A 27,227-nucleotide genomic window follows, 5' to 3' on the forward strand; every position below is an offset into this window, starting at 1 on the left:
CTAGCTCAAGTAAAAGGTAGGTGTGCCACCTGCCTAGCCAACCCGCAAAACAGGCAGGTGTCATTCCTGTGAGATGAAAGTGTTGAACCCCATAAATAAAAAAGAAAGTGGGCTATGCCAGCTTGGGGGACTGCCCCCCCCAAACCCAGACCCAGAGAAACCTGGTATACACTTTTATCCACTGAGCCAACTTGCTAGCTCTTAGTTTCCATTAAAAGATGGTAAGATGCACATACCTTGAACTTTAGCAACGGAACTTGGGTCTCTCTCTCTCTCTCTCTCTCTCTCTCTCTCTCTCTCTCTCTCTCTCTCTCTCTCTGTGTGTGTGTGTGTGTGTGTGTGTGTGCGTGCGTGCAATACACAATTTTATAATAGACTATCAAAAGAAACCAAGGCAGCAGGTTTGGTGGCAAACATACTTTTTCTTTATCATGAGCAGGGCTGAGAATATGGCTTCGTTGGTAGAGTGCTTTTCTAGCACACACAGAGGCCTGAGTTCGAGCCCCGGCACTGCATAAACTGTGTGGTGGTGCACGCCTATAACTCATGGACTTGGATGAGAGAGGATCAGGAGTTCTAGGCAAGCCTGGGTGATATGAGACCCTCTCTATAAACAAATAAATACCACGAGGAAACTCTTCACATTCTGCTCAGCCACAGAACAATCTATGGAAATGAGATTTTTGACCTCAGAGTTTGATTGAGCCCGGTAGAGCTGTGTTTCTTGGGACTGAAATATTTATGCAAAGCCGGATGTCAGGCTGTCGAGAGATGCCCCAGACAGACTTAGCACAGGCTGCCTTGATTACCAGGTGAGCTTAGCCTCAAAGACAGGCTAGGCTCCAGAGCCACAAGCCTGGGGATGGAATGGTGTTGCAGTGAGAACCATTGAAATTCAGGTACCAGACGTCTCACCCTCCGGGGAAAGCACAGTTAAGCTCTGACCATCTCCCTTTATTAAAGTCGACATCTTACACGGAAGAAACAAACGTGTCCTGAGGCTCCGAGGCCACCCTGCCCTTTCTGGGTCCCCGTGGATCAGGCTCATGTTTTCTGGGCCAGTGATTTATTTGTGCAGAAAATGAAGTACCAGGCTGACAATTAATGAGATGAGAGGGGTGTGTCTGGCTGCATTTTGGGACCCTTTTCTCCTCGTCTGGGGTTGTTTTGCAATTAACTCAGGGGTCTCATCTATGTTGCTTTGAACAGAAAAGGAGACATAGGCAGATCCTGGTGGCATCTGAAGGGCAGGTGGCCTGTGGCTATGCTTGCCCCCATGTCAGTGCCCAGGGCTTAGGCTCTGGAAGAGAGGCTGCAGTCGGAGGGGAAGCCAACTCGTTGAGAAGACCCTAACCATGTATGCATGCGTATGTGTATCACTGAGACCCCAGCTCCTCTTTTTCTCTGATTTAAAAAGCAATTATTGGGGTAATTAGATGGCTCAGTGGGTGAAGGCATTTAACACCAAACTTGATGAGCTAAGTTTAATCCCTGAAATCTACATGGTAGAAGGAAAAGAACCCAATCCTGAAAGATGTCCTCTGACCTCCACATATGCACCATGGTATGTGTGTGTGCACACACGTGTGTGCATGAGCTCATAGGCACATAAATAAATACTAAAATTGAAGTCAGTTATCCTAGTTCTGTAAATTGTATGAAGTATCCTTTTGCAAAATTTTGAACTGTTGTGAAAATATTTTCTTTTATCCTCAGCTTCAAACTAAATTCCTTCCCTTACTCCTTTGAAGTAGCCATTTGTGTGTGTGTGTGTGTGTGTGTGTGTGTGTGTGTGTCTGTATGCGTGCATGCACAAGCATGCCTCTCTGTGTATGTGCATGTGCGTGTGTGTGTGTGTGTGTGTGTGTGTGTGTGTGTGCGCAGAAGCCTTATGATGGCAGAAACAGAAAACACTAGCAAGAATATGCTACACACTTTCTAGCTGTACAAACCCCTTGGTGGGCTGAGCTGTTGAGCCTTCTCTGTGTCTCCATCCACGAGCCAGTAATTATGCTGCCTCCTCTGTGACTGGGACATGTGTCTGTTTATAGACATTAGGAAGAGCTTGAGGTATTGTGAGCAGGATATGGGTATAAGTTGTTAATCTATAATTTACATACTGCTCATAAAAAAAACCTGAAGTACATAGTGTTTGGGACAGAGATTAGATGCAGAAGGCTCAGGGGTTTCTCTAACTTTGGAAAATCTGACTCTCCTAGAAGCACAGTGTCAGAGAATGGCCCCAGCTCTGCTTGCTACTGCCCAGGCCTCGGCTTATGAGGCCACTTCCAAGCTGCAACAGTGATAGTACTTTCTGGTCCAGCCTAGGAACTTCTCAGAGAGGAAGGAAAGGATTTCTGCATAACGTTACTCCAGGACAGCAGAACACAAGGGATACACACACACACACACACACACACACACACGCATGCACGCACGTGCGCGGGCATATACACATTGTCTGTCTCAGCTTCAGCATTGGTGGGAACTGAATACCTATCCCCAAGGTCTTTCTGTGTTTTTAACCTGAGAAGCAAATTGAGGGAGGAGCCTTTTATCTTCATCACAGCCTGTGGCTGCCCCTACTGGCTGGACAATCTGAGCATCCCTCAGCTCAGACTCTGCAACATCTAGGCTTCTTATTACCCCTCAGCTTCACCATTTCTTCAGGTCTGTCTCCACCTGCTCGAAGGTCAGGAGCGCACCTCCTAGATACACTTTGTCTTTTCTTCCTTTCCATCCTCCTCCACCCTCCTCCTCTTTCCCCATTGCGTTCGTCATCTCCTGTCTATTTATTCAGCTGTTCATTCTGACACTGATGTCTAGATCTGATCGGGGATTTGAGTGGCAGACCAAGGACTTTGCCATCCCCAACCTGATGGACACAGTCAGGTCTGATGTGACCTCAGCGTCTTGGGTCTTGAATCTTTATTTATGTCTTCTTGCCAGGGGGGCATCACTTTCTTTAATCTGTCATGTGGGGACCACCATCCCTCCTTTAGTATTGTCCAAAGAACAGGCACTGTGAACCCTGCCGACTGCAGTGGGAAGGGGCTGTCCATTATCTTTACCCTCAGGTCTTGTGTGGACAGTATTTGGGTTTTTTTTTTTTTTTTCCTCAGTGAGCCAGAGAAATTAACAATATAGCAAGACCTTAAAATACTAGTATACTGGTATGTGTCTAAGCATTCTCTGGGTATCTACACATTGGACAACCGGACACCAGCTCACTGGAGCACCATGCTATGAATGTTTGGCGGGCCTAATTTGCATCTTTAGGATCGATTAGTGATGTCTGCCTTGGCCAACCACTGGAGTAAAGGCAAGAGTGCTTTCAAAGTTTATTGTCTTGAAGCAGATGTAAGGTATGGGGCTTCCAAACACCTTCAAGAAATTTATTCTTCTCATCCTTCCTCATCCAGGCTAACTATAGTAACCATCTGTGTGTTGGCATGCATGCATGTGCGTGTACATACATTTTTATGTGAGCAGGTGTGCATGTATGTATGGGCATGTGGCAGCCATAAGTCAGGCTAAGATGTTATTTTTCAGACTCTTGCTTTTTAAATTTTTGAGACAGGGTTTCTCAATGGAACCTGAGATTCACCCAAGTCAGTTAGAGAACTGACGAGTGACTCTCAGGGATCCCCCTGACTCTGCCTTCCCAGCACTAAGATTACAGTAGGGTATCCATATGCTCAATTTTATATAAAGGTTTTTGAGATCAGATTCGGGTCTTCCCACTTACAAGGCAACCACTTTACGGGAGGTAACTGAGTTACCTCCTTCCCTAACTCCCGCAACAAGAAGAGCCTTTTTCAGCATACCTATCCCCTCAAACTTACGAAGTGGCTGCTATTACCCCATGCATCAAGTCTCCACAAAGCACATGCCACCGCCAGAAGAAAAATCAAGTCCTTCCTTGTATTCTCTAAGGTCAAAGAGCTTGTTCCCAAAGAATTACAGTCTCATAGACTAAGCCTCCCTGACCATCAGCCAAACTGTCACACACGTATACACACACACACACACACACACACACACATCCTGAACAGAATGCTTGGTTATAGCAGACATGTTCAGGGTCCTTTCCCAAAGGCTTCAGGTAGGTCCAGGCTCCCCTGGTGAACCTGTCTACCCATGGCGTGAACAACACCTAAGCTCAACAAGGAGACTTGGGAGCAAGACCTCTAGGCCCATCTCTTCCACAAAGATTCCTGCTTCCCATCTTCAATACTCCCAAGCACGGCTCTACCTTGAGCTAAGTCTTCTCTCAGATGCTGTTTCCAGCTCCCTGATTCCGCCATCACAAAGCAAGTCATTTATTGAAGCTCACTCATTCATAGCCTGCTGCCTCAGACTTGATCTTTCAGCCAGTCCCTGGGGACCATGTCCTCATGTGTCACTAAATTCTGTCATGACCTGTGGCTTGTGACCCCTTGGGGGGGCACATATCAGATATTCTGCTTATCAAATATATACAATACGATTCATAGCAGTGGCAAAATGACAGTCGTAAAGTAGCAAGGAAATAACTTTACAGTTGAGGGTCACCACACCGTGAAGAACTATATTAAAGAGGCTGAATCATTGGGGAAGTTGAGAGCCATTGCTCTGGATCCTCAAAGAAAGACACTTACCATTTACTCTCTCTCTCTAAAGTAGCCTTCAATATGTCATGGGGAAGGGTCCTTCCAGGCACCCCACTCCCCTTCAGACTCTCAGAACCCTCAATATTCTTCATGGCACTCTTGGACACCGTTGGGTCCTGTACCAGATACAATACATGGCCCACCCACCTCTTCCTCTTTCTTCTTTTCGCCGTACATTCTACCCAGAATATACTTGTGACATCTGAATGAGAAATGCTCACCAGAGGGTCAGGTGATTGAATACTTAGTCTTAGCTAATGGGGAGGTTTAAGTGGTGTAGCCTTGCTGAAGAAAGTAAGTATGTCTCTAAGGGTGAAATATTCTTTGAGCATTCATAGGCTCTCTCTGTCTCCAGTTCACTTTCTCTGCTTCGCATGTTTACTTAGGATATGAGCTCCCAGCTTCCTGGAGAGTTCCTGCCAGGAAACCTGCCTGTTGCCATGCCTTCTCGCCAGGATGGGCCCTAATCTCTCTGGATCCATAAGCCCATAATAAACTCTTTTCTCCTATATAAGCTGCTTCCGGTCATGATGTTTTATCGCTACAACAAAAAGTAACTCCTGTAAGCCTGTATTTCCCTTTGAGCAGATAGGAGTAAAAGGGACGTGTGCTTGGTTTTAGATCATATCGTTTAAAGATATATGTGTGTGAATCTCTTGCTCATCCCCTGGCTGGGATGAAGATATCACAGGCACTAGGGTGGCTAGCTTAGACCCAGAGATAGGAGATATATGCTCCATGAGATTTCTAGGTGCTAAAATTCAGTTTAGGGCTGAGGTGCGGAAAAGGAATAGAGTGTTTTCCAGCATATGCAAGACTGGGTTTTATCCTCCAGCAAACACACACACACACACACACACAGAGAGAGAGAGAGAGAGAGAGAGAGAGAGAGAGAGAGAGAGAGAGAGAGAGACAGACAGAGACAGAGACAGACAGACAGACAGAGACAGACAGACAGACCCAAGTTCCGATGCTAAAGTTCATGATATGTGCATCTTACATCTTACTATCTTTTAAAAATGGAAACTAAGGGCTAGGAAAATGGCTCAGTGGATAAAGGCGCATGCCACCAAGTCGGATAACCTACATTCGATCAACAAAATCTCCATGTTGGAAGGATAAAACTGACTCCCAAAAGTTATTCCTCACCTCCACGCACATACTGTGGCACCCTCACACACAGAGACATATAGACACACAGACATGCAGACATATACCCACATGAGGAGGGAGGAAAGGAAGGAGGGGGTAAAAGGAAAGGAAAGGAAAGGAAAGGAAAGGAAAGGAAAGGAAAGGAAAAGAAAAGAAAAGAAATCGAATCCAGTCTCTAAGCAAAAAAGGTTTAGCTTCAGACAGAGCCTAAGTTTAGCTTCAAGTCAAGCTGGAACCAGGGGCTGAGGTGGGTACACCAAGATTGTTTCTCCAGTCTCAGAAAATTTTTGGAAGGCAGCCCAGACCCACAGCAGCCCCGACTCACAGTTTCCAGCTAGCTTAACAGTGTTTAGAAGGGTGTTCTTTTCTGTCTCTATGCTCCCAGTTCTTCAAAGAACTCAGACAAGCTAAATTGAAGTAGTGCCTCTTAGCCCCGTCTCATGGGTTCAAGTGCAAGTCAACTCCACTAAGACAAGTCCTTGGAGCCGAATGGGGATCGGCTGTGCTCAGACAAGAAGGGATTATTACAAAGCCAAAGATAGCAGAACCCTTACTCTGAACAGGAAGGTTATGCAGGAAGTGGGGAATCTGTAATTGTCCCCAAGTCAGAGCACATCCGGGCTGCATGAATTCTAGACATTAGCATCCCTTTGCACGTTGCCTCCAGGACACACATGCTACCTTCTGCAGTGTGTGGACCAATCAGAGCTGTCCCCCTCTAGCTGGCAACTTCCCTGCAGGGCTTCCTATCCCTGCTGGCTTCAGCCCTACATAGCTCAAGTATGGGCTGTCATTTACAGCAACAAATTGAATTCATTTCCTCTCTTTCTTGCCTTTTTTCTTTTCCAAACCATAAGAATAATTCTAACCTTGAAAGGGAAACTCCAAGGTGGAACTAACTCATCAAAAAGGAAGCTACACTTAGTAATTTTGTGACTTGGGGGACAGTAAGCCCATGCATTAAACTCTCGGTCAGGGGTTCTGGGTTGGAGTGGAGGTGGGTGTGCAGACCTAGAGCAGGTTTGGGGGGTTAAGTAAGGGCTTACACATTCTCTTTCTCTCTGGTTTCTCATAGGAAAAGCTCTTATGACAAGAGGATTCCAGAGGGCCTCACATCCACTCTCGATAATCACATTGTAAATGCCAGATGTCCACTTAGCCAATGGGGGAAGGAGTTCCCCACCACCATCCCCTGTCTACCAAGCTCTGAGAACACAGGAAGCCCTTCCTTGAGACATAGTATGTTACGACTGTCCTTAAAACTAAGTAGCATGAGCTGAAACAGAACACAGGTGAGCCAAACCTTGCATGAACCATCAGAGTGGACCCTGCTTCTCCACTGCTGGTGAGAGTGTGGCGTCATCAGCTAGAAGATACTCCCATCATGCCCTCAGGAAGGTAGACTCTCCTTGTGTCTCAGAGGAGGAATCAGGATGGATTTAGTTCCAAGCTACCACACTCATCTGGTCCTATCCAGTCCCCATCCTCGAAAGTATGGTGCCTGGACCCCACGTAAAAAGGATAAGAATGTTTGCTGTTAGCCGGGCAGTGGTGGCGCACGCCTTTAATCCCAGCACTTGGGAGGCAGAGGCAGGCGGATTTCTGAGTTCGAGGCCAGCCTGGTCTACAGAGTGAGTTCCAGGACAGCCAGGGCTACACAGAGAAACCCTGTCTCAAAAAACCAAAAATAAATAAATAAATAAATGTTTGCTGTTTCCCCACCATGCACACACCTCCTACCCTAAGTGGTGTGGTGTCAGAGGAATATATTACTGAGCTCAGAGGCAACCACGCCGGAAGAGAGAGGGCAGAACATTGTAGAAACCCCCAACCCCTTATCAATCTTGTATAACTGGGTTTTATTTGTTTTGTTTTTTAAATGTCTCCTTTGGCAGAGGTGCATATACATGTATGGGTAGGCATGACCATAGAAGTATGTGGTGACCAAAGAACAACCTTGGCTGCCATTCTTCAAGTGCCATCTGATTTGGTTTTTGAGACAGGTTCTCTCATTGACGTTGAACTTGCTGAATACACCAGATTTCCAAGGCTCACTGCTATTCTTGGCTTTGGGTGGTTGTTGTTATTGTTGTTGTTGTTGTTGTTGTTGTTGTTGTTGTTGTTGTTGCTGTTGCTGCTGCTGCTATTGTTGTTTGGGTTCAGTTTGTTTGTTTGTTTGTTTGTTTGTTTTGGTGTTTCAAGACAGGGTTTCTCTGTGTAGCCCTGGCTGTCCTGGAACTTGCCTTGTAAACCAGGCTGGCTTCAAATGCAGAGACCCACCTGCCTCCATCTCCCAAGTGCTGGTTTTAAAGCCTTGCACCACCACTCTCTAGCTAAATGTAGATTATGGAGCTAGAACTCAGAGCCTCGTGCATGTATGGTGAGCACGTTCCAACTAGGCCATCTCTCCTACCTGATATCTCCTTCCTAAGCACCTGTGGAGCTGCCTTTTTGAAGCCCCACCCCCAGCACCATCATTAATTTACGACAGTAAGAGTCCTGATATAATCTTAGTAATCTGAGTATTTTAGTAATACCCAAATGGTGACCAGTTTTCTACATGTCTTTGCCAAGGACGGGGCATCACTCACTGTAAGAATGAAGATTTAGGGGCTCAGATATCTTCTCCTTCAAACCATAAATGACAATGACCCAGGCTTATGAGGAAGAGCTTCTCCTGAATACGGAGGCAGGTGGCCCTGGGGCCCTTGAATGACTCTGTGCAGGAACATCCAGTGCTCCTGTAATGCTAAGTTGCAATGGGGCCATTGTCCCCCCCCCCCAACAAGGCTTTGCCTCCAGTTTCCCAGTGGGATTTTTGTGAATGCAGAACTGCCTGGGAAGAGCCTGAAGTCTGGGATGGTGGCCTCTGTGAGCCAAGAGCACAGAATAGAGTGGAAACTCCAGCAAAGTGTGGTGGTTCGTAGCTGAGCCTCCAGGTGTAACCCGGGATGGCCTGTCTTGGGGTTTTATTGCTGTGAACAGACACCATGACCAAGGCAACTCTCATAAGGAAAACACTTAATTGGGACTGGCTTACAGGTTCAGAGGTTCAGTTCATTAATTTCAAGGCGGGAGCATGGCAGCATCCAGGCAGGCATGGTACAGGAGGAGCTAAGAATTCTACCTCTTCATCTGAAGGCAGCTAAGTGACGACAGACTCCCATGTTGTTAGGAGTGTCTCATTGCCCATGCTACAGTGACACACTTCCTCCAACAAGGCCACACCTACTCTAACAAGGCCACACCTCCTAATAGTGCCACTCCCTGGACCAAGTATATTCACACCACCACAGCTTCTGTTTGAAAGTCTGAAGGCAGTGTTGATTGAGACTTGGGGAAAGGTGGGTGGATGTCTGTCCTGTGTAGGTCACTGTCCTAGGTCATAAAACTACTGTGTGCTAACAAAATAGTATCAATCGTTGATATCAAACTATGCTAATCCATTACAGATTTAGAGGTTGGAATTCCAAGGCCAGGACACCAGCAGACTTGGTGACTGGTGAGGGCTGCTTCCTTATTTACAGATTGTAGCTTCTGGCTATAGCCTCACTTGGCAAGAGCATGGTGCTCTCTGGGGTCTCTATCTTAATGACACTATTCCCATTCATGAAGCTTCTTAAACATGGCCCGATTCACTTCTAAAACACCCATCCCCTAATACCATTGCTTGTGGGCAGGGATTTGCCCTGGAAATCTAGGGAGAGACACAGGGTCACACCAACCTTGCCCTGGTGAGGACTCAATCTGGAATCTGAGGCTGTACGCAGAGTCACACCATGCTGACTCTAATGAGGTCTACATGTTAATGGGGGTAACTTGTTGGGAAGAATTAATAAAGTCAGTGTATTGGGATAAGGGCTGTGGATAAATTTAAAACGGGATCAGAGTACAGAGATGAGGAAGCAATTCCCACTCTCTGCGAGCCTCCCAGGTACATCTGGGCTGAGAAGAGGGAGAAGCTGCGAGCCGGGCCAGCACAGAGAGGCATTCTGTAGAAGTGACTGGCAGAGAGAAAGAAGCTCAGAGGTACAACTCTGGCACGTTGTCCTGTCACGACTCAGAGATGCAAAACAAGGCAAAAGGCAGACAGGAGTGTGCAAAGCAGATCATAGGGGTCTGTGAACTCATGAATAAAGGACAAAGCATTAAGCTTGGCAGAGACTGGTCTTGCTCAGTAGAGCCCAAGTGGATGTCCCACTAGCTACATGTTTTTAATGCCCACACCACACTTAAAAGTGGGTAAAAGACATCATAGCCAATGCACCCCTGGTTTGCATGCCAAGAACATTCTGGTGTTAGGCAAACCAAGCTGAGAGGGCCGGGTAAGATGTGTAAACCAACCGTGAGAGGTCACTGTGTCCTGCTACACAACCCCAACGTGACAAGAATGGCGGCTGGGAGGGTCAAGAGGGAGGTGGAATGATGCTCCTGCCCATCCCGGGAGCTGCCCGCCATCGGCCATCTCTGAGAGGTTTGACTGAGAAGTTTCACGGCTGTGCTGCAGAGAGCAGAGTAAGCAGAGACTTGAGGATCCTTCAGGGGCAAATTAGTAGGTCAGCTTCATCCAATATTGATACACCAGCTGCACAGGAGCCCTCCTCCTCCTGTGCTGGCTTTTCCGTGACCAGCCATCCTGTCTCCCAAGAAAGCTGCAGGTGCTGGTGAGAAGGTGCCTAGGGAGCCATTAGGAACTTAACAGATGGGCCCTTTTTGCCTTCTATGGTGTTTATTATTAATACAGTCTTGCACCAGTGGTTCTTGACCAGAGAGCAAGGTGGTTTCCATCAAGGTAGCAGAGGTAGCAGTGGTGTGTGTGTGCACGTGCGTGCGCATACGTGTATGTATGTGTGTGTGTGTGTGTGTGTGTGTGTGTGTGTGTGATGTTTATGTACATCCACGCATGTCTCATCCCTAGCTCATTCTTTCTACCAAAGGCACAGGATCCAGGACATTTAAGTTCAAGTCATCACTGCCTCAAAGACCAGCCATCCAGTAGCCATTAGCTTTGTAATTGTGACAAAATACCAGGCGAGAACTATTGAGGATAGAGAGGGTTTGTTTGGCTCACCGTTTGAGGGTATGCTCAGTCATGGGGGATGGCAAAGCATGGGAGAAGGAGAGTGAAGCAGCTGGTCCCATGGCACCCGCACTCAGGAAGCAGAGAGACGGATGCCATTGCTCAGTGCTGGGGTGTGACATACAACAGATCTGATAAGATCTTCTGAACTCTTGGCTGCCCCAACCTGCACGCTTACACTATGGCAGGCTCTGAGACACCAGTGCACGGCAGGTGGCTAAGCTCGTGAAAATCTGTTCTGTGGATGTTGGGTTACACAGTGCAGTGGTTTCTCTGGCTGGCTCGCTGGGCCAGGCTGGAGGAACCGGATGCCCTTTTGTTCTCTCAACCTCACAACCAAACATCTTCTTCTAGCCATTCCAGATGGGGATGCAGGCAGCATCCCTCTGAGGTGTGCTCTGCCTCTGTTTGTCTGTATCCACAGCCCACACTCAAGTATCCCAGTCTAACCAGCAAGGTGTCATCTAATTATGTTACTTGTTATAACCCCCGTTTAAAGGAGATACTGGTAGGTCTTCCTATGCTTCAGTGGATGGTCCCATACACATGTGCATATGGATGTGATTAATTGGACTTGGTGGGTCATTTTTTAAAGAGATAGAAAGAGAAATAAAGAGAGAGAAAAGGCATGAAGTAGGAAAAGGGTCTTGTCAGGAGATAAGAGGAGAGTTGGGAGGGAGAAACAGTAAAGAATATGGTCAGGTATGAAATCTTAAGAATAAATTCAAAAAGCTATTTTTTAAATATATATTGTTTTAATTTTTTATTTTAATCAATTAAATTTGCGTAATTTAATTTACACCCAGACTGCAGTTTCCCCTCTCTACTCTCCTCCCAGTACCCCCTCTTCCCCTCCTCTCCCCATTCACTCCTCCTTCCTTCCTCTTCAGGAAAGGGGAGGACTCCCATGGGATTCAACCAGCTTTGGCATATCAAGACTAGATGCATCATCTCCTATGGAGGCCAGAAGAGGAAGCCCCGTAGGAGAAAAGGATCCCAAAGTCAGGCAACGTCAGAGACAACCCCTGCTCCCTCTGTTAGGAGTCCTACATGAAGGCCAAGCTACAATATATGTGCAGACAGAGAGCCTAGGCTAGACCCATGCAGGCTCCTGGGTTGGAGGTTCTGTCTCTGTGATCCCCAATGGGCTCAGGTTGGCTGACTCTGTGGGGTTTCTTGTGGTGTCACTGACCCCTCTCGCTCCTTCAAATCCTTCCTCCCCTTTTTCTGAAGGATTCCCCACGCTCTCTGCCTGATGTTTGGCTGTGGGTCTCTGCATCTATAATTTAAAGGAAGAAAGTCAGGGATAATTCAGGAACACAAGCAGACAGACCCACAGACTTATATCCTATGAGGTAAATTAATGGGTGTCTGAAAACGTATCCATTTCAGGAGACATGGAAGAGACACCATTCACAGAGAGATATGAGATGCAACGGTGTAGCAAGAATGTAAGAACAATGCTCTGTGGGATTTTTTTTTTTTTTTGATGAGTTTAAGCCAATTGTGTGAACGTTCTGTTAGTTTTAATTTAATTTTAATTTGCAATGTTCTCGTTCTGCGAGATGATTTGATTCTGAAGGAATGATAATGGGCAAATAATTGTGTTGCTTAGTAAATCCTCCCAGCATGCCCTTTAATCTGTAATTTGGCCACATTCCACTGGATGGACATAGGAGGGACGGGATACCAAGGAAGGCTCAGAAGTCTGCCTCTGAGACACAAGATGGAAGTAAGAAAGGCAGTGGTGGGATCAAAGGTCAGAGGTCAGAGGTTAGAGGCCGGGATGGGGATTATGCAAATGAGAATTTTCAGCATGGGTTATTAAATTGTGATCCCATGTTGAGGGAGAGTGGATATGGGACTCTGAGAACATATGTGTATATAAACTATCTGCTAATGCAGGCCAAGTCCACTGGCCCCATGGTGTATACCGGTTAATGGCCAGCAAGGGACACTCTGAAGAAAACATCTCCATTTGTCATCTCTGCTGATGGCTGAGTGTAAGTTCAGGTACCAGTGTGATGGATGCTGCCAGATACCGGAGTTGGGAGGGTTGGCATTTAATTCGCCACTATATAGTGTGGCTTTCATGTACATAGATCAACAGATATGACCTCCAGATGATGGACAATAGCATGCAGATACCAATAGTGAGTGGTTGAGTTTTGAGCATCTCCTACCTTTACTGCATGTGGTTTTAGGGATAGAACCTAGTGCCTGTCACACGTGAGGCAAAGCCACTACCGTTGAGCTTCAGCCCAAGCCCTTTTTGAATCCTATAAGATTTATATTTATTATAAACACATGAGTGCAGTACCGACAAAGACCAGAAGAGGGCGAAAGATCCCTTGGATCTGGAGTTACCAGTAGGTAGCTGTGAGCTGCCTGGTGTGGATACAGGGATTACTGAGTCCTCTGCAAGATTCGTACGTGCTCTTAACCACTAAGCCAACTCTTCACCTCTTTTGTAATTGTGTGTGTGTATGTGAGAGACAGGATCTCTCCAAGTTGTCCAGGCTGGCTTTGAACTCCTTCTGTAGCCCAGGCAGCTTATGATCCTCCTGCCTCAAGCTTTCCAGGTACCTGAGATTACACGCTATGCCCCGAGGCACAGCTCCTTTTTAAAAATCATTCAGTCCTCAATGTATATGGTTTATAGCTGGATAAAGATCTGGTCGAACGACTAGCTTGCAAAATGCTAAAACTCTAACATCCAGCAGGTGCCTGTTTCATGCTGTTCAGCCTGACTTGTAAGGAAGGCAGAGTGGAAATCTGAGAAGTAAGCCTGTTGAAGCCGTGCAATGGTGCATGGTAATGAGCATCTTATACCGGCGTCTGCAGAGGAGATGGGGGACCCACTGCTAAGGACCAGAAGCAATGGAGCTTAACAGTGCCAGGAGCCCCGCTGCTCTCCAGCTCAGCCTTGCCTCAGAGATGGAAAGACCTGCTGATAAAGAACTCACCGTTAACTCAAGATAGAAGCAAATTCGGAGAAGCCACAGGCAATGGCCCGAAGGACCAACAGTGGAAAAGCTTATCAAGGCACAGAAAGATGCTTAGTAGGAAATGCCTCTGGCTGCACCTGCTTTCACCTGATAGGCGGGGAGCACGTGTTCAGACAGGCTGGCTGGCAGGGTCTGAGTCATTGGCAGGAAAAAGAGCCTGGGTTCAGTGGCTCTCTGCACATACATGTGCATGCCTGTATGCACAAGCATGTATGTAGATGCACACACAGGCGCACATATGATACATATACTTTGTGCATACATGTGCATGCACACATACCAGGGTGCACACATAGGACACACATGGTTCATATTTAGACACATGCCTATCTAAGGCACATGTGACCGTCTGTGCACACATAAATGCACTAGCTTCTTTGAGGAAATGCAAACATGAGCAGGGGACATTTCACATCTTGGAACAAAGCTCAGATGCCACCTTTTCTCCATGTTGGGTCCCGATACAATCAACCCCATCAGACAATTTAAGGAAGATCAAAGAATCTGGCAGAGTAGGTGAGGGAGTAGGTCCTGGCTTGGGAAAGGGCCCTATCTACCCAGAACACTCACCATCAGCTCAGAGCATGGCAGGTTGTGTAGGGCGACTGCGTTCATGGGGCTCCCAGGGAGAGACGGAGAGTAGAGAAGCAGCCCCCACTGCTGAGAGCAAATTATGACCATGCTTGGTGAATTCATATCCCACAAAGCCATGGTAAGGGTGTCTGTAATCTCAGAACTTGAGTAGCTGAGGCAGGAGGATGGCTGAAAGTCCCAGACTGGTTTGGATCATAGGCTGAGATACTGTCTTGAAAAGAAGGAAAGGAACAAAAAAAAAAAAAAAAGAGAGAGAGAGAGAGAGAGAGAGAGAGGGAGGGAGGGAAAGGGGGGAAGAAAAATTGTCAGTTGCAAGCTGTGGTCACAAAAGTCTGCATTTTAGAATCTTGCATTATTGCTTCTTGCCAGAGAGTGTGAGCACGCTAGTGGCCAGACATATTAATTTATAAGATCTATGAATACGTTTTTCTTATTGGTACTGTCACATACTCATTTTAATGTGCATTCACATAACATTTTTTATTACTCTGGAGGTAACTCTATACGGGGTTCCTTTGTGAAATGACTTTTCTATGGCAAGCAGAGCGATAGCTGATCTAAAGGAAAGTATCAAGTAAATGCAGTCACAGCCTATGGGATGCACCAACAAATTGGGGCTGGAACCTGAGTGCCTTTGCTTGCAGAGAGCCTGGAGGTGGCTGTGTGTGTGTGTGTGTGTGTGTGTGTGTGTGTGTGTGTGTGTGTGTAGGGGAGAGACAAACAGGCAGGCAGGCAAGCACTGGCCCCTGATGTCCTGTTTGATCAGCATGAGTTTACGGAACTCAAAAAAAGCTGTGGGAACACCAGCACCAATTCATGCTCACATGCACATGCACCTGGTCCTTCATAGTGTCCTGAACTATTGAAACCCCGCAGCCAGCTCCCCCGGCCCCAGCCTGTCAGCTTCACAGGATCTCTTCTAGGTTAGTGGCTGGCTGCAGGTATGAACTTGTGTGTCTTCTTGCAGTGAGGGCAGTGTGTGCCACTGCAAAGGGGCCCCTTCTCTCCTTAGCTACAGCTGCCACCAGACATAAGGAGCAAGAGGTGACAGCACCTGGAGCCAGACTGGGGGCAGCTGACTGATACGATGAGACCCTCAGACTCTAAACTGCTGCTTCTGCCTTGACATGGCTGCTGCCTTTTATCTTCTAAGAACCAGGCTAGATAAGCAGCCACAGTGGTGGCTTGCTTCTCTCCTTACATGCTGGCAACTGTGCTGGTTCTCTGGAGCAGCCATGCCCTAGTGCCACATGTGAGCGGAGGACACCTTGCAAATGTCTTCTGCTACAGAGGAAAGTAAAGCAAAGGTATTAGCTGATGTCTCCATTGGGGGTAGATAGGAAAAGCTGTTATGGTTAATATTGTCAACTTGACAGGATTGCTCACTTAGGAGACAGACCTCTGGGCATGCCTATAAGGTTACTTCTAGACTAGGTTAACTGATGTAAGGAGACCCACTCTAGATGTGGGTGATACTAACCCATTTTCTGCATAAAAAGAGAAAGAGTAGGCAGAATATTTGTGTTTCACACTCTTTGCTTACTGACTGTCTTAGGGTTTTGCTGCTGTGAACAGACACCATGACCAAGGCAACTCTTAAGAGGACAACATTTAATTGGGGCTGGCTTACAAGTTCAGAGGTTCAGTCCATCATCATCAAGGTGGAAGCAGGGCAGCATCCAGGCAGGCATGATCCAGGCAGAGCTGAGAGTTCTACATCTTCATCTGAAGGCTGCTAGTGAGAGACCGACTTCCAGGCAGCTAGAACTAGGGCATTAAAGCCCACGCCCACAGTGACACACCTACTCCAATAAGGCCACACCTCCAAATAGTGCCAGTCCAAGCATATACAAACCATCACACTGACTGTGGATGCAGTGTGACCAGCTCCCTCAGGCTCCCTCCGCGATAGACTGTACCCCCAAACTGTAAGCCAAACACATCCGAGCTTTAAGTGGATTTTGTTGGGTAGTTAGTTCCAGCAATGAGAAAGCAACTAATATAGAAGTCATCCTGGCCTGTCTTCCTAGTGAGTAACAGCCATGTTTACCTGCGCACACATGTGGATCCTCCTGCTGTGACCTTTACTGTGACCCTCTGCTCTGTGAAGATGCTAGTTATTTGGATCTGGGCCACCTTTATGACCGCATTTTAACTTGGTTATGTCCACAATAACCCTTTACCCCTCTTGCATGGGTTTGTCATGATCATGTGTTTATACATGTTTTTGTATATGTGTGGGCGTATGGATGTGGGTATCTGTGCATGTGTGTGCACATGCATGTGAAAGCCAGAGGTTGATATCAGCTTGCTCCATCCCACATCTTATTCACTGAGATAAGGGTCTCTCAATCAAACCCAGAGCTTGCCAATTATGGCTAGTCTTGCTAGCCAGCTTGCTCTGGAGATCCCCAGCCCCTGTCTCAGCCTTCCATGGCTGGAGTTGTAAGAGGTGGCTACACCCACCTAGTATTTACAAGGGTTTTTTGGGGATCCAAATTCCAGTCCTCATGCTTGTGTGACAAGAGCATTAACAGCTTAATCATCATGTCACACCACCACCACCACAGGACCCTTTATGAATGAGACTATACCTTGAGGATCCAGGGCTGGAACTCCAACATATGCTAACTGGAGTGGACAGTGGACTCCAAACAGCACCTGACTGTATGGTTATACCTTCTGACATACTCTGCTTGAGGTTTAAAATCTAGGTGCCCAGGGTCCAAGACTGAGTGGTACCCGAAAACTCGCTCATGCTTCACAAGAGGCTCTGACATACTCTGCCTGAGGCTTAAAATCTTGGTACCCAGGGTCCAAGTCTGAGTGGTACCCAAAAACTCCCCCATGCTTCACAAGAGGTTCATGTATCCCAACAGAACCCAGTAGCTTCAGGAGAAGGCATTACACAGGGAGGTTACAAATGACCAGAGGGAGATACCTCAGGGGTGGAAATTAGCCTCTCGGTGTTCAAAATGTGTACTGAGCATTGATTTTTCTCTAAGAGCACTTAATCACCCCTTATTACGTATTGGGAAAAGACGGGTGAAGCTATTGTTTTTAACCAGCTAGAACTGAGCGAGATCGCTGGCTGGGAACGTGCAGGATGGAGGTGTGGGCTCTGCATGGCTAACTGCGGTGAGGCTGGAAGTGCCACCAAGGGGAAGACCCACAGCTGAATCATATCCCGAGACACCCCAGTGCCCAGCCTGTGCTGAGAAGCACTGGACTCAGCACAGACATCATAAATAACAAATGATATCTTAGAACCCCAGTGGCCAGCAAAAGCAGTCCCATAAATCGGGGCATATGTGACCAGGACACATGCTATGCCCGGGGCAGAGAAATGCAGGCAGGTGATTGGAGCTGGGATCTTTATCCCAGTCCACTATGGCTCCAATCCATACACCCATGCAGAAAAAGCCAGCCTTTATCTGGCCATTTCATCTTCACATCTTATCTCGATGCTGGGTATCCCCAAGGATGAGTGACTCATTCTTACATCTCCAGTGCTGACTCCACTTGCAAATTTACAGTTCTTGAATCGAGGCTGTGGCTTCCCCTGCTCAGTCCGTGGAATAGATCAAAACACCCATTGTTCTCACCAAAGAAAGTGATCTGTGTCCAGCAGAAAGCCTTAACGCTCTTGGCCTTCCCCACCTCAGTGGCTAGCTCTCCTGTTCTCTCAGATATGAAAGTTCCCACCACAAAGACCACCAGGGTTCTTCAAGTTCATGTGCACTCCAATGGGGAGAAATGATTGTAGGTCCGCTAAAATCTGGAATCTCAAGCAAAGTCCAAATGCAACCAAAACCATTTTCCAGCCAAGCCAGACAGCATGAAGCCTTTCTTTGCAGCAGCAGAGAGGGTGTGCCAGGCCTTGAACACCCAAGAGTGTCAATGTCTCTGCTAGAAAGGATGGGGCTGCCCCATGCTACTGTGCCTTTAAATATTTTTTTATCAACTGCATCCTCATCTCCTTGAACTTGCAAATGTCCTTAACACAGCGACTTAATACAAAACTAAAAGTACATTTATATGTATGTGAGCATGATTGTGTGTGTGTGTGCACATGCATGTGCATGCGTGTGTACCTGTTGGGTTCCCTGGAGCTGGAGTTATGCAGTTATGAGCTGCTGTATGGGTACTGGGAAATGAACTTGGGTCTTCTCCAAGAGCAGTCTCTGCTTTTCACCATCAAGCCTTGAGTTCTATTTTTTTTTGTTTGTTTGTTTGTTTTTTCTTGATTTCCTGTATGTCTGGCTCGTCCCCGTTCCCAAACTCTTCTCTCATTGGTCACATCTCAGGACATACTCATTTAGATCACAGACAGACGTCATTAGGAACAGCAGACGTCACTGTCTGCTGTTAGACTCCCTGTATGCTGAAATCTTGCCTCCTTGGGGGAGAAACCTAAGAAACTTACCTGGCTTTGGGAAGTTGGAAACAGAAGATTCACATAGCTGGTCCCCAAGTTTATAAAGCACTAACAACATCTGGTGAGGAGACTCTCGAGTGGAGCTGCCTGCAAGGCATGCTGGGAGCTCTCCAGGCATGTAGCTGTCATGAATCATCAACCACGGTGTGGGGGGAGGAGTGATTTCAGCCGCCTTTGAGTCACAGATGCTCCTGTCAATCACCACAATACACTCACTATCAAGGGTTCTTTTCTTTGTCATGGGTACCCTATCTGGGGTCAACAGACATTTCTTCATATTTCTATGAAGTATCTGAAGTATCTTAGGCTGAGAGTATCTTAGGCTCTCCATGCACCGGGTGTCTGTCTCTCTGTTGAAGTCAGGACCTTATTCCCTGTATCCCATCACTTCCTCCCTGGCTGGCTGGAGCACTTCTCCTGTGGTTTCCCAAGCATGGATGTAGAGGGTAAATGTTTTGGAAGACTCTAATGTATGGGGACACTGCATCTGTAAGTGGGTGGGCACAGAGCTTGAATCGGAAGTCACTTCTGCTTAGACTATTACAGTTGCATCCATGAGGCCACCAAGGACTCTGATTCCACTCTGATGCTTGACTCTTGTCCTAATTTCTCTTCTGTATCTGTGATAACACACCCGACTAAATCAACTTTTAGAGGAAATAAAAAGCATATGTGACTTACAATCCCAAATCACAGTCATGTGACCTACAATCCCAAATCACTGACCACCCGTGAAGGAACTCAAGGCAGCCCGGCTTTCCATTCAACATATGACCAAGGTGCTCACTTCACAGATACAAAAGCATGACAGGAATCCTGGGGGATGCTCGCTATGGGCTGGCAGGCTCACTCTCAGCCAGCTTTCTATTATAACTCAGGACCCCTGTGTTATAGGGAATGTTGCTTCCCATAGTGGGCTGAGCTCTCCCATAACAACTAATAAGCACATGACAGACATGTGTGTCCCTCACAGACATGTCCACGGGTCAATCTGATCCTTCCAGTTCTCGACTGAGGCTCCTGGATGACTCCAGGCTGCATCGAGTTGACAGTTTAAAGCTAACTAGGACAATGCTTTTCACTGAGGCTCCCCTCTGTGCACCTCGTGTTTAAATATGCACTGGCCGTATGACTTGTTATTGTCCACGGTACCTATAATCTCCTAGTCGCTTCTAGTCGGGAAGTGCCTGCTCTTTTAGAAGTTTCTTGCCCTAATTCATAAACAGTCCTGCTAGGTTCTCCACCACGGCGCTGTTTAATTCCCACGTCATTTTCTGAGTCATTCCCTAATATCTCTTCATTCTCTTGGTCTTTACTTCTTACCCAAGTCTTTCTTTAAACTCCATGCTTAGGGGCTAGAGAGATGGCTCCGTGGTTAAGAGCACTGGCTGGTCTTGTGAGGACCACAGGTTCAGCTTCCAGCATTCACTGGCTCACAAGCACCTACAACTCCAGTTCCAGGGGACTCTGTTGCCCCCTTCTGGACTCCATGGGCATTGCACTCATGTGTATAACCCACATACAAACTTATTACCAGTAAAATGATTTCTCTACCTTCTTGGTAGATCTACATGCCTGGAATCACGTGAACATTTCTTGTGTGATTTACAGAATGTCCTAGGATGTTCCATCAAGTTCTAGGATCTCTTAGCCTTGGGGGATGGATCTCTTCCATCTCCATGTGAGGTCCTAGCAGGGACACAGCCATACTATTTTGATAGCAGCATCTCCGTGAGACCTCTGAAAGCTCAAATCTAACACTGTGACCCTTTCTCACTCTCTCCATCCGCAGAGCCAAGGTGAAGAAGGGGGTGAACATTCTGACCGCACAGACCAGCGAGCCTCGGCAGTGGGATGTGAGACAAGAGATGGGCAACGGAGGGAAGCACACCACCACCTCCGTGGCCTGCCAGCGCCTGGGCCCTGGGGCACGCAATAGGTGAGTAACCCCTCCAAGGCACTCTGGTTTTGCATCAGGCTTTATCTGGCTTCACTTGGACCATTGATAGACCAGAGAATATTGCTGGTCCAGATGCTAAAGCCAGGACCTAATGCCCATAGGAGTATCAGATGGCCAATGATCCATGTCAGCATGTGTAGGCTTCAGCCTTGTTGAGCATTGGAACAGAAATGACATCACTCCCTGAACTCATTTGTCACTCGTTTCTGTGGGCTTGGCTCTCCTTGGCTTATCAGAGGATGCTTGACAAAATGTTCCCTTCTATATACAGATTAGATTTAGTCATCGGTGAGATGAGCGCAGGGAAGAGGGTGATAAATTATGAGGCTAAGAGGAGTCTACCAGAGGCTCGACATACTCACTGTGGATTACCCCTAAAGAGAGTTGTTTTATGGCTGTGGAACACACCACACTTACTGTTTTTGGAAAACCAAATTCAAGTCACACGAAGGTGTCCTGCTACCCGCTGCTAAGATGTAGGTTCATCTCCTTCCAGGGTCTCATATACCCAGTCTCCACACACAGAAAATCCATAGTAAGTTAATTATCTCAGAGGTTTGGCATCATAATATCCACTGGGAGTTTTAAGATGGCTTTTGTTTTCATTTACATAGGAAACATTTCATTTTGACTTTAAGTACTTCCTTAAAGATGGTGATAACAGCTGCATAATATTTCACCACATACCTTTAACTTAATGCAAGTAAACACACTGTGACTTTTGAGAATCAAGGTTGTTTCCAGATTTGATTCTCCTAGATAACGCTGAGCGGTGAGCTTCCTTATGCACGAGTGCACCCCAAAATCTCTCTCTACTACCCATGGAAAACAGAAAATTGAAATGGCTTTTCTAGCTTGAGTTTCTGTTGTCATCATAAATACCACAACCAAAAACAGAGAAAGGAGAAGGTTTTTGGCTTACAAGTTACAGTCTATCAATGAGAGAAGTCAGGGCAGGAATTCAAACAGGGCAGGATCCTGGAGTCAGGAGCTGATGCAGAGGCCATGGAGGAGTGTTGCTTACTGGCTTGCTCCCCAAGCTTGCTCAGCCTGCTTCTTAATAGCATCCAGGGCCACCTTGCCCAGGTGTAATACCACCCATAATGGACTGGCATCTCCCAAATTAGTCATTAGTCCATCAGTCAAGAAAATGCCCCCACAGGTTAGCCAATCTAATGGAAGCAATCTTTCAACTGAAGTTCCCTCTTCCCAGGTGACTCTGCTTTGTGTCAAGTTGACAATAATTGCCCAACACAATGAACCCTCTGCCTCACTGTAATGGTTTGTATATGCTCAGACCAGGGAGTGGCACTATTAAAAGGTGTGTCCCTGTTAGAGTAGGTGTGTCATTGTGGGTGTGGGCTATAAGACCCTCATCCTAGCTGCCTGGAAGCCAGTATTCTGCTAGTGGCCTTTAGATGAAGATGTAGAACTCTCAGCTCCTCCTGCACCATGCCTGCCAGGATGCTGCCATGTTCCTGCCTTGATGATAATGGACTGAACCTCTGAACCTGTAAGCCAGCCCCAATTAAATGTTGTCCTTATAAGAGTTGTCTTGGTCATGGTGTCTGTTCACAGCAGTAAAACCCTAACTAAGACACTCACTGTGCATATTATGTTTGATCCTGTCTTAGTGTCTGCTGGTGGGAGAGTTTTAAGTTGTAATGAAAGATATATCTAGTAGAAGAATGGCTTTCTGCTAATCTGTAGGGTACGAAGAAATGGGAAGGCCAGAAAGGGAGGATATTGGGGTGAGGGGGCATGCTCAGAATACATTGTATACATGATACCGTCAGTTTTGAGTGTGTAAGGAAGATGGTTCTCACATCTGTAGTCTGATAGCATTCAGCATGAGCTCAAATATTTCCTTGAGAGACACTCAAACCAACTTTCGTGCGTCCTAACTAGAACAGAGCTTGGTTTCTCGGTGCTGGCTTGCATGCCATCACTTAAGAAAAGAATTGCCTCGCCAACCTGAGTGACACAGAATTCCCTTATTAAAAATTCAAACCCTCTCTAAATCTGGCACCCCAGCTGATTCTCTGGCACATTCAGTTTTCGCTTAGGTCAGTAAAACAGCCACAGCAGTTGACAGGATCCTGAGAGCTGTCCACAGGTAGACGGATCTGACTTCAGCACGGCTGCCATCTCCAGTGTCGGAGTTTTAATTTTTAGAATGGAGGGTGTTAACCATACATACGAATGGGGTACTTTGTGATATTTCCTTGGGCACAAAGCATGTGCAGTCTGTTTTGTTTTCTCCGTCAGAAATGTGTTCCCTTGTCTGGGCTCTCAATGCATTTTCCTAAAGAAACTTAGATTTAGAAGAGAAAGGTTCAGTTATGGGACATATCTTAATTGACCCTTAAAATGCTGCCATTTGTTGGTGTTCTGAGACACGCAGGTTGATCAAAGAAAGAGGGCCACTCAAGAATGAGTTAACGCTTGGCTGGCAGCAGGGAGATCCGGCCTCTGTGGACTGAGTGTTGAATGGACCCCCAAAGGCATATTTAGTGATTGTTACATGAAAGGTTTTTTTTTTGGGGGGGGAGGGGGGGTTAAAACAAGTTCCTTGTACCAAAGCCCCTGGTCCAATCTATATGTTTCCTGAAGGAAAATACCATGCCCCTGCAACTTGAGTCCTTGTTGTCTACAGTTTGCAATACTCAATAATGCAAGACGTTCGGGGTGTGCCAGGACTGTCTTGTGACCAAAATCATGCACAGGCTTAAGGCTCATTCAGGAAGACAACTACAGGGTAACAGAAAACAGTCCGTTTTCTACAATGATTTCTTCAAGGTCAACGTACTTCTAGAAAACAACTATTTCATTCTAATATTGACCCGACATACAAGGATTCTACCAGATTTCCCAATACAGCCATCCCAGAAAAACTTCTCCACTTTGTTTACGGGCACCTGATTTTGGACCCATAGAACTCTCTACAGGATTCTCCTTTAACACCCAGCCATGAAGCCGTCATGCTGAACAGCTCCTGGTTTCTGCCCCCAGCCATCCCCATGGTGACTGGTGACCTCTGGGAGATTGTTGAGCATATCTCATCTCTGTCTTTGACCTGGGGATAGGGGTTGAGGGGAATAGCCAGAAAGAAATGTGTACCTGGGTCCTTAGATATAGGGAAGGTCAGAAGACAAATGAAGTCTTCCCCATTGGTTTTGTGTAAAATGTAATCACTGCAGACATTTAAGTAAATGAAGGCAGGCTTGTTAATTAACAGATAGTGAGTTTACACATGTAAATTGTTCTTTGTGTCAGACACAGACTGAGAACCTGTGACGGGGAGAGGAGGCATTTGTAGAAAACTCTAAAGAGACATGCAGTCCGCCCTGAGTGTTCTGGGACTTCTGAGAACCCTGGCTGGAGGCTGTTGTGTCCCTGGTACACAGAGTGTACCTGCATTTCCTGGTTTGGTTCTTCAGAGGGATTTTTTTTTTAATTATGTGAAACGGGTGCTTAACCTCTGTCTCTGGTACCCACAGAGGGCAGAAAAGGGTGTCAAATCCCCCTGGCACTGTAGTTACAGGTGGTTGTGAGTTATCAAGTGCATGCCAGGTTCTCTGCAAGAGCAGTCAGTGCCTGTAACAACTGAACCATCTCTCAAGCCCCTCTCTAAATGGCTTGGACAGAATGCTATGGGCCCTTTTCAGGATAGCTTTTTTTTTTTTTTAATTTAAAACATATGCACTGCCACTCACCTGACTCCGGGTAGGCACAAGCAGGTGTATGTGGTGGAGGGAACCTAACAATGCCTGCTTGCTCTCAGTTTCCCTAAGATAGGTCTTAGAAAGTGATGTGCCCCCTTCCGTACCCTTGCTATGGAATAGCCAGTATCATCAGTGTGTTCAAACACCCATCCCAGACTACAACAGCCAGAACCTCACGATAGCTGTCACTCAACCACAGGGACAGTGTTTATACATCAGAGCCTGGTACATACCATGAAACAGCCACCTGCTGCAGGGGAGTCTAGTCATCTGTGCAACACTGATATGTGTCCCCTTTCACACCCGTCCCTTATTTGGACACTCAGGAAGCCCTGTGAGGCTCTTCAACTCTGTGCTGGGTAGGTACCCCTGAGTCAGACTCGTGGCTGATCTCAAATACCCAGAGTGTATGGAGCTCTTAAGCCAGCTTCTGGCAGATCACACAAAGCATCAGATTTGTCTATCATGGTCCAAAAAATCAGCACAGGACTTAGACCTTAAGATGATATGCTTTTTGAAATATGATATATGCATATGTGTGTATGTCTGTATACACGAATGAGTGTTTGTGTGTGTGTGTGTGTGTGTGTGTGTGTGTCTAAGCCAGAAGATGACCTTGACTCTTGTTCCTCAGGTACCATCCACCTTGTTTAAGACTGTGTTTCTCACTGGTCAAGTAGCTGACTGGACAGTGAGCAAACCCCAGATCCATTTGTCTTCTTATCCCCAATGCTGGAATGGCAAGCATGTGCCACACGCTTACCTCTTTTCTCTCACATGGTTCCTAGGGATCAAACCTGACTCTTGTGCTTCTTTATTACTTGAGTCACCTCCCAGGCCCAGCAGTGTCCCCTTATAGCCTCTGAGTGTCTGCATACCCTACAAGAAGCTTCTGCTTCAAGTCTCAAGGCAGGCATCCATCCAAGTGCCGTTCAGGGTCTAAGGCATCATGCGGAGGGCCATGCAGGGAAGCGTTCTCGTCTCTGCTCACTGAGCTTGTCCTGGTTTGACTTTTTGTCAGCTTGGCACAAACTAGGAGCATAGGCATCTGAGAAGAGAGAGCTTCAACTGAGAAAACTCCTCATCAGAGTGACTTGTGGACCAGCCTTTTAGGATATAGAGAGGTGTGGCCTTTGTCCCCCATTCTGCCTCTACATTGCCTTGGGTCTTTGTTTCTTGTTGCTGAAAAACATCATCTGAGCTGCAGTGCCTTGAGATGACTTAAGTTGATCATCTGAAAGTTCTCGGGCTCAGAATACAAGTGACTTCACTGGGAATGGACACAGGTAGCAGGAGAGCTCCTGGGAGAGTCCCTCTCCCAGTCTTTGGGAACCTGCAATCCTGTTTCCTAGATTGTGGTTGACCATCACCCACTGAGCCAGCCTCGGCCAGCCATCGGCTCTTCCGAGCTGCCATATATAGTTTCGGTTCTATAAGCAGGTCTCCGACTCGACTTTGACCTCCTACTTTGACCTCCAAGCACTTCGTGATGTCATCAGCCATCCAGGGTAAAACCTCCTAACAACCACCTCTGGCACCCCAGCTCAAACCCCTTAGCTCTGCTTTATCTGCAGAAGGGCTTACCCTGCTAGGTAGCATACTCACCATTCACAGAGATTTGTGTGTAACTCCCTGCTGCCAAGAGCCTACAGCACACTTACTGTCTCAGAAATGCTAGAAGGGCACACCTGGGGCAGGGGTCTGTGCTCAGGTCAAATACTTCAGCATCCACAGTCCTCATCAGGGAAGCTCCCCAGACCTCTGAGGAAGACTGACAGGAATAGCTCTTCCATGCCTGAAGCTGCCCTGGGCACGGGAGCTGGCCTCCCTTGGCCAACCCAGCAGAACCAGGCAGCCCTTATCAGGACATGTGTACCAAGTATTCTTGCTTCAAGGACAGACTCAGTCAATTATCTAAGGATTCTGTTGGCACAGACACCCCCTTCCCCCATCTTCGTGATTTGTGGCTCCCTGCAGGAGCCTCTCTGTGGAATGCTGGCTGGTGGCAGTTGGAGACACCAAGAGTGCTTTGCGTCTTGCCTTTGGCTCTCACAGTGTCCCTCGTGAGTGTCAGCAATTAGGAGAGTTGCCTGTTGGAGCCGCAGAAGCTGCAGCTGTATTTCTAGAGCTCGCTTACATCCCAGAGTTCCAGCTCATAAAAGTGGATTTGCTGGGGCTGTTGGGGCTAAGGAGAGGCTCCATTAGCTGGGGGCTTGCTGTGTAAGCATGGAAGATCTGTGTTCAGTCCCCCTCAAACCCACGTAAAAAGTCAGGCATGGTAGTGGCCTGCTCTTATAATTCCAGTGCTCCCTGAACTTTCCTGGCCAGCCTACCTGGATTTACTGAAGAGCCCACACCAGTGTGCAACTCATGTTTGAAAAGCAAGATGGATTCAATGATATGGCATGGTGGGTACAGGCACATGCTGCCAAGCCTGACAGCCTGGGTTTAATACCCAGAATTCAGTGGTAGAAGAGATTCCCTACAAATTGTGCCCTGACATGTACACACACACACACACACATACACACACACAGACAGACAGACAGACACAGAGAGAAACAGAGACACAGAGACAGAGTCAAAACAGACAGACAGATAGACTGACTGACTGACCA

General features: G+C 47.0%; 1 protein-coding gene across 1 annotated transcript in view; it reads left to right on the forward strand.

Annotated features, from left to right (window-relative positions):
• Window positions 1-27,227, forward strand: part of Tmem132c (transmembrane protein 132C) — a 303,666-nt gene that overhangs the window by 186,088 nt on the left and 90,351 nt on the right. The window contains exon 3 of the mRNA XM_076922971.1: window positions 20,717-20,863. Coding sequence (XP_076779086.1) covers window positions 20,717-20,863 — 147 coding nt within the window. The remainder of the gene's footprint in view (window positions 1-20,716; window positions 20,864-27,227) is intronic.

The sequence above is a fragment of the Arvicanthis niloticus genome, chromosome 24 (assembly GCF_011762505.2).
Source record: "Arvicanthis niloticus isolate mArvNil1 chromosome 24, mArvNil1.pat.X, whole genome shotgun sequence".
Taxonomy (NCBI): domain Eukaryota; kingdom Metazoa; phylum Chordata; class Mammalia; order Rodentia; family Muridae; genus Arvicanthis; species Arvicanthis niloticus.